We start from the raw sequence: 12,475 nt of genomic DNA on the forward strand, positions 1-12,475 counted from the left end.
TCAGTCACTCACTCACTCAGTCACTCACTCACTCACTCAGTCACTCACTCACTCAGTCACTCACTCACTCAGTCGCGGTCGTAGTGGGATGTCGCGGGGACAGGAGCGTGTGGTGGCCCTGGTGGACATGGACTGCTTCTTCATGCAGGTGGAACAGCGCCTCGACCCGCAGCTGCGTGGCCGCCCCTGCGCCGTGGTGCAGTACACCGAGTGGCAGGGCGGCGGGTAGGTACCGGCGGCGGCGGCGGCGGCCCCGGCTCCCCGCACCGCCCCTCCGCGCGGCCCTGCACTGCCCTCCGTGTCTTGCAGGATCATCGCGGTGAGCTACGAGGCGCGCGCCTTCGGCGTGTCCCGCGGGATGTGGGCGACAGAGGCGCGGGCGCTGTGCCCCGAGCTGGCGCTGGCTCGGGTGCCCCAGGCGCGGGGCAAGGCCGACCTCACCCGGTGAGTGGGGCTGGGGTCGGGCTAGGGGGGTTGGCCGGCAGCGGCGGGGGCCGCCTTTACGCGGGGCGGCGGCCGAGGCCGTGCCCGCTGTTGAAGTCGTGCCCGCTGCCCGGCAGGTACCGGGATGCCAGCGCGGAGGTGATGCAGGTGCTGTCTCGCTTCGCCGCCATCGAGCGGGCCAGTATCGATGAGGCGTACCTGGACCTGACGGGCAGCGCGCGGGAGCGGCTGCGAGCCCTGCAGGGCCGCCCCATTGAGGCCGCGCTGCTGCCCACCACCTTCGTGCACGGGCTGCCCGACGACCCCGGCGGTCCCGAGCCCGGCCCCGGCCCCCAGCCCGGCGGGAAGGGTACGCACCGACCCGGGCTTCGGCCGCCGCGGCTGGCGCTTTGCATACCGCAGCGGGGGGGTTCTAACGGCTTTGCTTTGAGGACGCGCAGTGCAGCAAGGAAGGAGCACGGCGCTGCCACCCTGGGTGCCCTGTGTTGTCCCTGTGCTGTTCCATCGGTAATGCGTCCTGTACATCACCAGAGGGTGTGCTGCTTTACCTGCCCCGAAGCGAGAGCGTGGTAAATGGGAGCTATGGTTGCCCCCGTGAATGGCATTTAAGGTGCCTGAGTCTCATCCTTGCTGCTGGCGTGAAGAATGTGGCTGTTGGCTGGGGCTGGCTGATGCTACCGGTCCCTTCGCTGGGCTCAGCAGGAAGTGCCCACGCTGATCCCCTTTGTGTCCCTTTTCTAGAGGAGCTGCGGCAATGTGGCTTACACGAGTGGCTAGCGACGCTGTCATTTGATAACCCCGATTGTCCTGACCTGCAGCTGACCATGGGTGCGGTAATTGTGGAGGAAATGAGGGTGGCCGTAGAAGCAGCCACCGGATTCAAGTGTTCAGCTGGAATTTCACACAACAAAGTATGTGTGTAACACATCAGCCTGATTTCTTCTGAGGAGCAGAATCAGAATGTAGACGCTCTGTAGGCGCTTTCCTATGTGCTCTGCAAAGTTTCCTATAAAAGATGAGCTGAGTGGGGAGTGCAGCCATGTGTGAGCATGCCTTTGGGGAAATTATAGGACATCCGGGAAGGGGAGGAGTTTTTTCCCTAGAGATTTGCCTAGAGATTTCCCTAGATGACTGCCTATGCAGTCAGCAGTCAATCAATTTACTGCCTGGATTCCTGGTGTACCCTTATGAATTGCTTAGAAGACAAAGGTTTTAAATACCCCAGGAGGGTTTTCCTCAGGAAAAAAAGAGAGCTGAGGAAACTGCACCTTGAGTTTTAGATAACAGTGGCTGTAGCCAGGGAATGGTTTTTAATGACACAAATTCCCAGCGGCTTGGACAAAACACACCACCAGTTTGGGGCACTGAGGTGAGGGGCTGCTCTTCCTCTTTCTGGTCCATCAGTCTTTACCCTGCTGGCAGTGCTTTGGGTGATGCTCAGCCAGCTGCTGAGAGCAGCTGCAGGAGCACTTGGAGCATGTCAGTAGCTGCAGAAAAAAACAGACTTTGATGCTGCAGCTACAGAGGGTTTCCTGCTGGGAGAAGTACAGGGTGCCTTATTGACAGCACCTCGCACTCCTTTTGCTGTTTGCAAAAGGGGCTTATCTGTACAGATGTGACTTTTAACAGTACAAGCTCTGACTGAAAAAATAGAAGGATAAAGACTAAATGAATGCTTTGGAACTTAAGGAATCTACATTTCATCTTGGACTGCTGCAGGAAAAAATGGAACTATTACCAGCTGTACACAGGGAGTGGAGCGAGTTCTGCACTGGCTCATCTTGAAACTAAAGCAGACTGAGGCAGAAATGAGCTAGCTGAGGAAGAACACTGGTACAGAAATTTCCAGTGGAAGAGATCTTCAATTTGCCCTTTTGCTCTTTTTAATCAAGAATAGTAAAGAGCATCCCTGCTATCCCTAGCAGCTTCTCCCACATCCCATTTCCTATGCTAGCATTATTCTTTCTTTTCTAAATTCCCTTAAAGGGGGTAAGAAAATTATGATGTACTGTGCTGTCCCTGAAGACCTGTTGATCTATACCAGAAAGCACAATGAAGAGATTACCAGAGCCTATGTTTGCCTGTGCAGAACACACTACAGTGCTTCCACAGCCAGCTCAGCTCTGTAGGTACAAGCCTTTTCTGCAGAGAATGAAAGGAGTGTGAGGTGTTGTCAGTATTTCACCCAGCAGGAAACCCTCTGTAGCTGCAGCATCAAAGTCTGTTTGTTTCTGCAGCTTCTGACATGCACCAAGTGCTCCTGCACTGCTCTCAGCAGCTGGTTGAGCATCACCCAAGGCATGGCCAGCAGCGGTAAAGACTGATGGACCAGAAAGAGCAAGAGCAGCCCCTCACCTCAGTGCCCCAAACTGGTGGTGTTTTTTGTCCAAGCCACTGGGAATTTGTGTCATTAAAAACCATTCACTGGCTACAGCCACTGTTACCTAAAACTCAAGGTGCAGGTTTCCTCCTTTGAGCTCATTTTATTTTTTCTGAAGAAGACCCTCCTGAGGAAGTTTTCTTCCTAGTGAGCTAACTCATTAGAGTACACCCAGAACCCAGCTGATAAACGAGACCAAATAATTGAATGAACTATTTGGGAACACCATGGTTTTATCAAGAACTACTTGTGCCAAACTCATTTACGTGCCCTCTTTGACAGCAAAAGTGGCCTAATGTACAGGGGGAATTGCACCTGTGAGGTGTTGACCTTAAGGTTTCTAACACACCTCAGCCTGAGTTGCATAAACCGATGATGACGACAACCTAGCAAAATGCAACACGGCTGATGTTATCTGAAGGGCATGCATCTGGCCAAAGAAAATCTTGCTGGTGCCCATAATGATTGTGTTCAGGGACGTTTAGAGTGGGATCCTGTGGGGATCTGTCTGAGCTCTGCAAAGAGCCAATATTTTCACTGCAGCCTTTAGAGAGCGAATGGCTGTAGGAATTCAGGTGGTGCTAAGATGGGGCTCTGGGTCTGGGCTGTGAGAGTTCTGGGAGATGAAATCAGAGCTGAAAATTCTGGGCTTGAAAAGCCCAGAAACAGTCTGAAATCACCACGCAGTGCTGCTTACACTCCTCGCTGGCTGCCTTTTGTGGTTTATAGGAAAAAAAGCAACCAGCAGACTTTTGGCTAAGTTGCAGCAAGTAGCCTGGAGTTATTGCGGGTAAGCAGCAGGATGAGTCAGTAATATGAGTGCTCTTGTAGAAACGGCAAATCCTGTTTCAGCATGTGCAGATTAGTGAAGGGGTCACGAAAAAAGAATTATTTCTCCCCATGAAGTCTCAATGATGGGTTCAGCTTGCAGCATTTCATGAACAGTGTGGGCAAACTTGGAATAGTCTCCAGTGAAAAAAGAATGATGATAACTGGACATCTGGAAAATGACTGGATATGAAAAGTTGAAGGAAAGATATCTATTTGTCTAGATAGTGAGAATGCATGTGAGACTGTAAAATAAGCTATTAATAAAGAACATAGTTCAATGAGCAGGAAGGAAATTCTGCTTAGTTATAGGATGTGTGGTAAAGCAATGAAAGAGGAAATTACTAGACTTGTTAAAAAACCCCAAACACCCAGCTGTATGTATTCTGAGCTGGTATGTGTATTCTTGATCCTGCTGTAGATTAGAGTGGGAGGGGAAGCTGTGTAGCTGATAGGCTAGAGAACATCCCTTCCAGGCTAGTAGGCCTGTATTCTGCAGATTTCCTTTTGAAGCATTATGCTGCCATGGACGTCACAGAGAGAAGATTAAATTAGTGACATTGAGAAAAAACAAGACAAACACAGAGATGAAGGAGCAAGACATAGTGAGAGAAATATCTTGGACAGGATTACAGGGATGCTCTGGAAGCTCTAGCATGCTTGCCTGATGGAAAACTAAGCCAAGCAGAACAGGTGATAGACTCAGATCCCCTAAGCTACCTGAAGCAGGAGTCCAGCCCTTTGCAGAGCTAGAAGTCTGGAAGCAGCAGCGCGTTCAGAGTGCATGCCACATGCTTTTCAGCCAGTGCGTGCCAAGTCCCAAATTGGGTATTACTTGGGAGCAAGCAACAATGCAGTCTGCACATCCTTCCTAGCAGCTATTCCAAAGGCAGCTCTTAGAGGTGATAAAGCACAAGCCATTAGGTAGATTCACGTAAAGTCAGTGCAGAGTTTGTAATAACAGTGTTTCCATTCTCTTGTGTGTTACAGACACTGGCAAAACTGGCCTGTGGGCTAAACAAGCCCAATCGCCAGACACTACTGTCCTCGCGATTTGTCCCGCAGTTCTTCAGCCAGCTGCCTGTCGGCAATATGTAAGTACTGGGGAGCTGCCTGCTTTTGTGCAGCCTGGGGCTCAGGCTGAGCTGCTTTGTGGCAAGAGCTCGGTACGTGAAATGCTGGTGCTATGCATCCGCTATCTAGGCTTTTATAAGGAAGAGGGCCCTGTTTGTCCTCATTGTTGTGGTACTTTCTCCTGTTGGTTTGTCATCATTGCTTGGTGTGAGCAGAACTAAAGTATCTTGGGGGTACAACACTATTCCTGCCCACCTCAACAGAGAGCAGTGATGCTAACTGATAGCAGCCAGCAAAGGCTTTTAACTCCACAGTAACTGCTTATCAATGCTTGTAAGAAATGGAGAGGATATCCTGCCAGTAATCCCTCACAGCTGTGAGCAACAGGTTGGGAGGAGCCTGTGTGGGAGCTGCAGCCCTCCCCATGAAGGGACTACAGTTGAAGAGCCCACGAGCATCCTGTGGGCAGCCTTTCCCTGGTTAGAGCTGTGCTGGAGATGACTGCTGGCATGTGTAGGTGTAAGCCAGGAGCAGCTGTGAGCAAGGAGGCCGTAGCTGTGCCCCAGTGTGAGGGACAGAACTGTGCTCCCAGAGAGCAGATGTGGCTTGGTTTTGAGCATCCACACTGTTCACAAGTACTTTTTCTGGTGAGGGAAAGAGTTGCCAGCACCATTGCTCCAAATGAATGGATTCCTGGTCCTACACTGCTGCTCTCTGCATTCAGTGTCTCACTGGGGATGGAGAGGAGGGGGGTGTGGAGGTAGAGGGGTCCTGTCTGCATAGGAAGAAGCAGGGAGTGTGCAAGGCATTCTTCAAAGTATGGTTTGAGACCACATTTTGAAGATGGAGCTGAGAAAGAAGCACTGAAACTGTGTAAACCAAACAGCAGTTCCCACTTCATCTGCCATGTGTCCTTCCACTATGAGCTAAGAGCTGTTTTCTACCAAGTGTTCCTTTTTGTCTTGCTATTTCCTGACTGTTTCTAGCTGCTGATCAGCTAGTTTCTAGCATGATCAGCTGCTGCAAGAAGACTTGGTATAGTCTCCACCTGATGTTTTGGTTTTGTTTCCTCTTTCTCTTCTTCTCTGCCACAGCCGTAACCTGGGAGGCAAGCTTGGCACTGCCATCACAGACATCCTGGGAGTAGAGTACATTGGGGAGCTGACACGGTACAGTGAGAGAGAGCTCCAGACTCACTTTGGAGACAAAACTGGGTAATGATAAACCACTTGTCACAACTTAGCTCTTGGCAGGAACTGGGACTTCCTTTCAGTCACAGGTTGTTCTGCTGTGATTAGGAGGGTTGGAAGGTAAAACTTCAGGTGACAACTCTTGAGAAGCATCAGTCTGGCAGGCCTACAAATAGGTTTTCAGTCTTGCCTGCTCCCAAGCACCCTCCCCAGCATGTTTTGCCTGTCAGCCAGCTCCTCTGCCTTCCTCTAGAGGTTCTAAGGACTGGGGCCAAGCTGCGGAAGTACTCCCTGCAGGCTAGGAAGCAAGCAGGCTTAACAGTCTCATTACAGAGGAAATTACAAGGCTGGATTTGGAGTTGGAAACACCCAGAGCAGCAGTTCGGGTGCCCTGCAGACCGGTGAACTGTTGCCACTTCAGGAGAAGGGGTGGAGGAGTTGTGCTGACGGGCAGCTGTGGCCTGAAGGGAAGCCTGCCTGTTCACTGTGGCTGCAACTGCAGAGCTGGGGATTAGAGGCAGAGTCACAGCGTACACAAAGCTGAAAGCATGGCTCAGCAGAAAGCTGACTTACTGCCCAGTGGTGCCTGCTTGTCTGTGGCTGCCTTCACCTCATGCTTCCTCTGTGGCTTTCAGGTCCTGGCTCTATTACTTGTGCAGAGGAATTGAAGAGGAACCTGTCAAAAACCGGTACCTGCCCCAGTCCATTGGCTGCAGCAAGAACTTCCCTGGGAAGATAGCCCTGGCCACACAGAAAGAGGTAGGAGAAGCCTACTCCTAGCGTAAGGCTTGGCTTTTGTGCTGAAGAAGATGAGAACGCTAAAAGCTGAGACTAGCTTGCAAAACTGCTGCTTTTCTGTATCACTATGCCCTGAAACTCAGCCTAGGGTTGGGCTGAGCGGGAGTGGGTGGTTTGAGCCTCAGAAACTAAGGAGATCCCTGTTTGACAGAAATGCATTGATGAACTGCACAAGGTGTCCAACCTTCTTGTAGTTTCCATAAGAAAAACTGTGGGCCTGTGCTGTTCAAAAGGTATTCCTGGTGCTAAGCTTCAAGGGCTTGGTTGCTACAGAAAAAGGTAACCAGCCTAAAAGGAAGAGGGAGGACACACCTTGCCTGTTAGCTGGGGAAGAGGTTCCCACAGATTTGTGGGGAGACAGGTAGAAAGTTTACTTAGCAAAGACTAGTAGTAATGCTGGAGGACTTGTATGGAGGACTTTGTACTGCCTTGCCTCCAGTGCTGAATCCTTACCTGGGCCAGTTTCTCCAGGAGTACTCCAGATATGGGGCCTTACAATAGTCTGTGTCCTTTCCAGTCTGATCCCTCTCCAGCACTGCCCAGCTTGCGCAGTGTTGCTCTGGCCTGGTGGCAGTGCTGTGAGCAGAGATCCAATCTGTCTGTTACCACTGTTTTGTCCAGGTGCAGCACTGGCTCCTGCAGATGGCCTTGGAGCTGGAATCCAGACTGATCAAAGACAGGAGCCAGGTAAGGAGGGGAGGCACGAGGACAGCATTCCCCCTGCTTCAGGAAGCCATGCAGCCCGTTTGCACTGTGAGCTGATTGCAGGAGGCTGAGGGTGCTGTGTGTGTGTGTGTGTAAATCTGCTCGCCCTCAGATATGTGCTTGTGTGCAGAGGTGCTCAAGCAAAGAGGTGTGTAGGAGCCTCTTTGGAGGTTGGTTTTGCCCCAGAACACTGCAGGGCTAAGGACTGTCCTTGTCCTGTGCTTTAGGTTGCAAGGACCTGAAAGCCACCACACCATCCTGCTCCCTTGCAAGCCCTTTGCTGATGCAGCTCTTCTTGTGCTTTGGGCTGTGAGAGGAGGCAATATGCTCAAATCTAGATGTGGTAGATTTGCAGGCGAGGGTGAGAAATCTAGATTCATTGTTGTAAGGAGGGCAAGAAAGGGTGCACAGCTGCTTTGGAAGGAAAGCAAGGACTAACTGCTTCCCATCCGGTGTGGCACAGCTGTACCAGCACTTGCTGTTCTGTATGTCATCCCTTGGAGATCAGGCCAGGCAGGACAAGCTGCCATCTGTCACAGGCCGTAGCTGATGGCGCAAGCTTCTGGGCAGCGGGACAGTCTCCTCGGCCTTTCCTGCTCTCTCCTGCAGGTGTCGCTTGAAACACAGCTACCTCTTCTCTCTCTGCAGAACCACCGAGTGGCCAAACAGCTGATGGTGGTCATCCGCATGCAGGGAAACACCCGGGTGTCACGCTTCTGTGCTCTGACCCGCTACGATGCCCAGAAGATGTGCAACGATGCCTTTGCCCTCATCCAAAACTGCAACGTGGCTGGCGCTCACCAGGCGGCCTGGTGAGTGTACGAGAAAGTAGTTCAGTGTCCTCACTGGAGGTTGTTCTGCTGCAGGAGGTGCAGGATGAGCACAGAAAGGAACGGGAGTGTTACACTGACTGGCAGGAAAAAGTGGTCCCTGTTCCATGCACAGAAATGGAACTTGTAGGACAGCAGTGAGAGCTGGCCTCTTCCTGCCCCGCATCTGGCAAGACACTTCTTACTTCTGTACTTGGAGCTGATGATTACTACTGGCACAGGGGTGTCCAGCTGGGACAAGGCAGTCCTTTGCCCTGCTGGGCTGGAGAAGCTAGGTAGGCCTTGCTCTCCTTCCCTAAGGACAAAGGTGCATTTTGGGAGGAGGCCATGGGGGCAGGAAGGAAAACATAGCTCCTGTGTTCCGTGTTACTTTATTCATCTTCCTCCTGCTCTGAGTGCAGGTGAGAAGGTCCTGTCTATTAGGCTCTGACAAGGCTGCTGCTCCCTTAAAGGCCCTCTTACCTTGCCTGGGAGTCTCACAGCAGCTCTGGCCTGTGGTGGACTGAAAGTCCAGGCTGGTAGCTACCTGCCTCTGTTCCAGTGCCCCTTCCTTTGGGAAATGCTGTTCTGGAAAGAAGCTTTCTGCTCTGCCCAACATAGCCTGCTATGTCTGAGAGACTGTTCCGGAGGCAGCAAAACTAACATTTTGTCAGACGAAACATCTCTCCTACCTCAGACTGAAGTTCCCCTGCCTGTGAATGTTTTATGTTGCTTAAAGTTTTACCTCAAAAGACTTGTTGCTTCCCAGGCTGGTGTCTGAGCTGATGTTAGTCTGTCGTTTGCAGGTCTCCACCACTTATATCGGTGCTTCTCTCGGCAAGCAAGTTCTCAGAACCTGCCACACTCCTCTCTGCAGGCATCACCACCTTCATGACGGGTGATACCCAGCCTGATGACACTGTCACCGCTGGCCAAAACAATACATCTTCCAGGAGGCCCATGGTCAAGTTCTTTAGGAGCCCAAGCAAAGAGCTCAGGCAGAAGCCAGCTAATGCTATTGAGTCATTCTTCCAAAAGGCATCAGAAAGGCAGCAGTCACAGATGGCAGCAGCAACCAGCCTGCCTGCTGCTCCCACTGCAGCGTCACCTGTGCCCAGCTCCCCAGAGCACCAAGAGGGAGATGGCGTTGGCCTTGGCTCTGTGCAGTGTGACCTGGAGTCCCCTGTGAAGCAGAGTCCCAGAGATGGGAGCAGTACTTCTTACAAGAGGCTTCACCGTGGGAAGTCACTGTCTGATGCTACACAAACACCCTCAACTCCACCCAGCTCTAGGACCCTTCTGAAATCAGAGCCAGCTATGGAGGAAAATGAGCAGAATTTGCCACCCTCTCCTGAGCTCACCCTGCTCCCTCCTGCCTCACCAGGGGACCAGCAACACTGTGAGAAGTGTGGCCAGCTTGTGCTGGTGTGGGAGTTCCCAGAGCACATGGACTACCACTTTGCTCTAGAGCTGCAAAGCTCCTTCCTGGAGTCCAGTGTTCCTACTGCTCCAGCAGCAGACCCCAACCCAATGGCTGCAGCTTCCACATCTCCTGCCAAGGCAAAGAACAAGGCCAAGACTTCAGCAGGATCTAGTGCAAAACGGCCCAGAGAAGGTGTAACAAGAACTTTAGATTTCTTCTTTAAGCGCTTACCTCCTTAACTCCCACCTGTGCTGGCAGCTTTTATAGAATCTGTGTTTTTAAAAGAATCAGTGTTCTTAAAGAATTGGTGTTTTTAAATATAGTTAAAAGTTTTTATACTGCTTGCCAGGTTTTTAATGCAGAAAAGTCTAATAAATTATCTGTATCCCAAGTCTAAGAAGAACTGGACCTTGCAGAGTGTGTGTGATGCTGGATGTACCCAGTTCAGGTGGTGCCTGCAAGGTTGCTTCTGCTTGCGTGGTACTAACTGAAGCTGCACCCTACTCTCACATACATGTCTTGCCTTGAGTATTTCCATAGCTTGGTAGTTCTGTTCCTACATCTTCCTGTTCCTACTTTAAAAGCAGGCACTGTAAACACAGTGTATTTGCAGTGTTTAGCAGTCCATCGTGTGGTGCTCATCACCAGCTCTGGCGTGCTGCAGACCTGCTGTCAAGACTTGAGGAAGCTGGTGCTGCACAGGCATACTTTTTGTTAGGCTTTTTGAAATGTAAGCACCAGTTCATAATAGTTGCTGTTGACACATGAACAGTCTACTGCTAGAGTCGCTACAGAGGGATGGGAAACGTGCCAGACCATATTTTTCACTGTCCCACACGATATCCTTGTCTCTAAATTGGAGAGACATCAATTTGATGGATGGACCACTCTGTGGATAAAGAACTGGCTGGACGGCTGCACACAAACAGTTGTGGTCAATGGCTCAATGTCCAGCTGGAGACCAGTAACGAGTGGTGTCCCTCAGGGACCTGTGTTGGGACCGGTCTTGTTCAACATCTTTGTCACTGACATGGACAGTGGGATTGAGTGCGCCCTCAGCAAGTTTGCCGATGACACCAAGCTGTGTGGTTCGGTTGATGCCCTGGAGGGAAGGAATGCCATCCAGAGGGACCTTGACACGCTTGTGAAGTGGGCTGATGCCAACCTCATGAAGTTTAACCATGACAAGTGCAAGGTCCTACACCTGGGTCTGAGCAATCCCAGGCACAGCTACAGGTTGGGCAAAGAAGAGATTCAGAGCAGCCCTGTGCAGAAGGACTTGGGGGTGTTGGTTGATGAGAAAATGAACATGAGCTGGCTTCAGTGTGCACTCGCAGCCCAGAAAGCCAACCGTATCCTGGGTTGCATCAAAAGGAGTGTGACCAGCAGGTCGAAGGAGGTGATCTTGCCCCTTTACTCTGCTCTTGTGAGACCTCACCTGGAGTATTGTGTGCAGTTCTGGTGTCCTCAACATAAAAAGGACACAGAACTGTTGGAACAAGTCCAGAGGAGGCCACAAGGATGATCAGGGGACTGGAGCACCTCCAGTATGAAGACAGGCTGAGAAAGTTGGGGCTGTTCATCCTGGAGAAGAGAAGGCTGCGTGGAGACCTCATAGCAGCCTTCCAGTATCTGAAGGGGGGCTATAGGGATGCTGGGGAGGGACTCTTCATTAGGGACTGTGGTGACAGGACAAGGGGTAGTGGGTTAAAACTTACACAGAAGAAGTTTAGGTTGGATATAAGGAGGAAATTCTTTCCTGTTAGGGTGGTGAGGCACTGGAATGGGTTGCCCATGGAGGTTGTGAATGCTCCATCCCTGGCCGTGTTCAAGACCAGGCTGGACTAGGCCTTGGGTGATACGGTTTAGTGTGAGGTGTCCCTGCCCATGGCAGGGGGGTTGGAACTTGATGATCTTAAGGTCCTTTCCAACCATAACTATTCTATGATTCTATATTTTCCCTCCTTCCCAGACTTAGTGATACTCTCTGTGTAACTTGATGACAGGTATTTGTTTTGACCCTATGAAACTGAATGGTTTGTTCAGCTCTTTGGGCCACAGTTCACATCAGGGTGCCTGCCGCAGTGCTCCACAGATTACATCAACCAACAAAGCAGAATAGCATGGAGGGAGCAAGTGGGCACTGAGAGGGGGAGAGACCAGCTCCAGGGCAAGAGCTGTGCTTGCCCACAGCTGCCTGGCAGGGCTCAGCTCCGTGCTACACTGCTGGCTGCCTGGAGCCTGACACTCTTCTGGAAGTGCTGTTGCCAGTGATTTGAACTTGGCTCTTGGGGCAGGGGGGAGGGATGTGCCACGTCAAGGCAGCACTGGGTGGGGTTTGGAAATTGCTGAGCATTTCATCAGCTGCAGGGGGAGAGCAGGGAGTGGATAATGATGCAAAGTGCAGCAATATTTGCATGTGCTGTTTCCCTGTCTTCTCTGAACTGCACCAGTCTACTTGGAGCTGTGGAGCTGCTTTCCTTCCAGCAGACAGCCTGTGCCAAGAAGCTGCCACATTACTGTCCGTGGGGTCTAATACATGACAACACGGTTGTTAAGAGGTTTGAGTAAGAGCTCATTCTGGTGCGTGCAGAGGAAGAAATTACAGAGTCACTTCCATTAATGACAGTCCTCACATTGCAAAGTGACAAGTTTCCCTAAAGTCCTCACGTAAAGAGAAATAGCAACCAGTCTGGCAGGGTTGCCTCACGCTCCTATGACAGCGGCACATCTCATTTCCTAAGTGTCGGGCGGGACCGGACACAAAACCAAAGTTGAGACCAGACCAGTCCCTTCAGCGACACAGTCACCTCCACAGGGAAGC

General features: G+C 51.4%; 1 protein-coding gene across 2 annotated transcripts; it reads left to right on the forward strand.

Annotated features, from left to right (window-relative positions):
- The first annotated feature begins 75 nt into the window (after positions 1-75).
- POLH (DNA polymerase eta) lies at positions 76-9,987 on the forward strand. Of its 2 annotated transcripts, none has more exons than XM_057415383.1 (10): positions 76-225; positions 310-444; positions 561-793; positions 1,186-1,355; positions 4,643-4,746; positions 5,821-5,940; positions 6,552-6,675; positions 7,336-7,401; positions 8,029-8,231; positions 9,035-9,987. In XM_057415383.1, the coding sequence occupies exons 1-10, from the start codon at positions 89-91 to the stop codon at positions 9,888-9,890; spliced, it is 2,148 nt and encodes a 715-aa protein (XP_057271366.1). In that variant the 5' UTR covers positions 76-88; the 3' UTR covers positions 9,891-9,987. The 2 variants fall into 2 exon arrangements, with proteins under 2 accessions (XP_057271366.1, XP_057271368.1); XM_057415385.1 differs by having other exon boundaries at positions 8,068-8,231.
- Positions 9,988-12,475: the final 2,488 nt, after the last annotated feature.

This window comes from Pezoporus wallicus, unplaced genomic scaffold (assembly GCF_028554395.1).
Source record: "Pezoporus wallicus isolate ANWC-B61680 ecotype Strahan unplaced genomic scaffold, APGP_CSIRO_Pwel_v1 contig_5352, whole genome shotgun sequence".
Lineage (NCBI taxonomy): Eukaryota > Metazoa > Chordata > Aves > Psittaciformes > Psittacidae > Pezoporus > Pezoporus wallicus.

Coding starts and splice junctions, on each gene's coding strand:
- POLH (XM_057415383.1), top strand. CDS start 89: ATGTCGCGGGGACAGGAGCGTGTGGTGGCCCTGGTGGACATGGACTGC. Junction 226..309: donor ACCGAGTGGCAGGGCGGCGG/GTAGGTACCGGC, acceptor CGTGTCTTGCAG/GATCATCGCGGTGAGCTACG. Junction 1,356..4,642: donor CTGGAATTTCACACAACAAA/GTATGTGTGTAA, acceptor TGTGTGTTACAG/ACACTGGCAAAACTGGCCTG.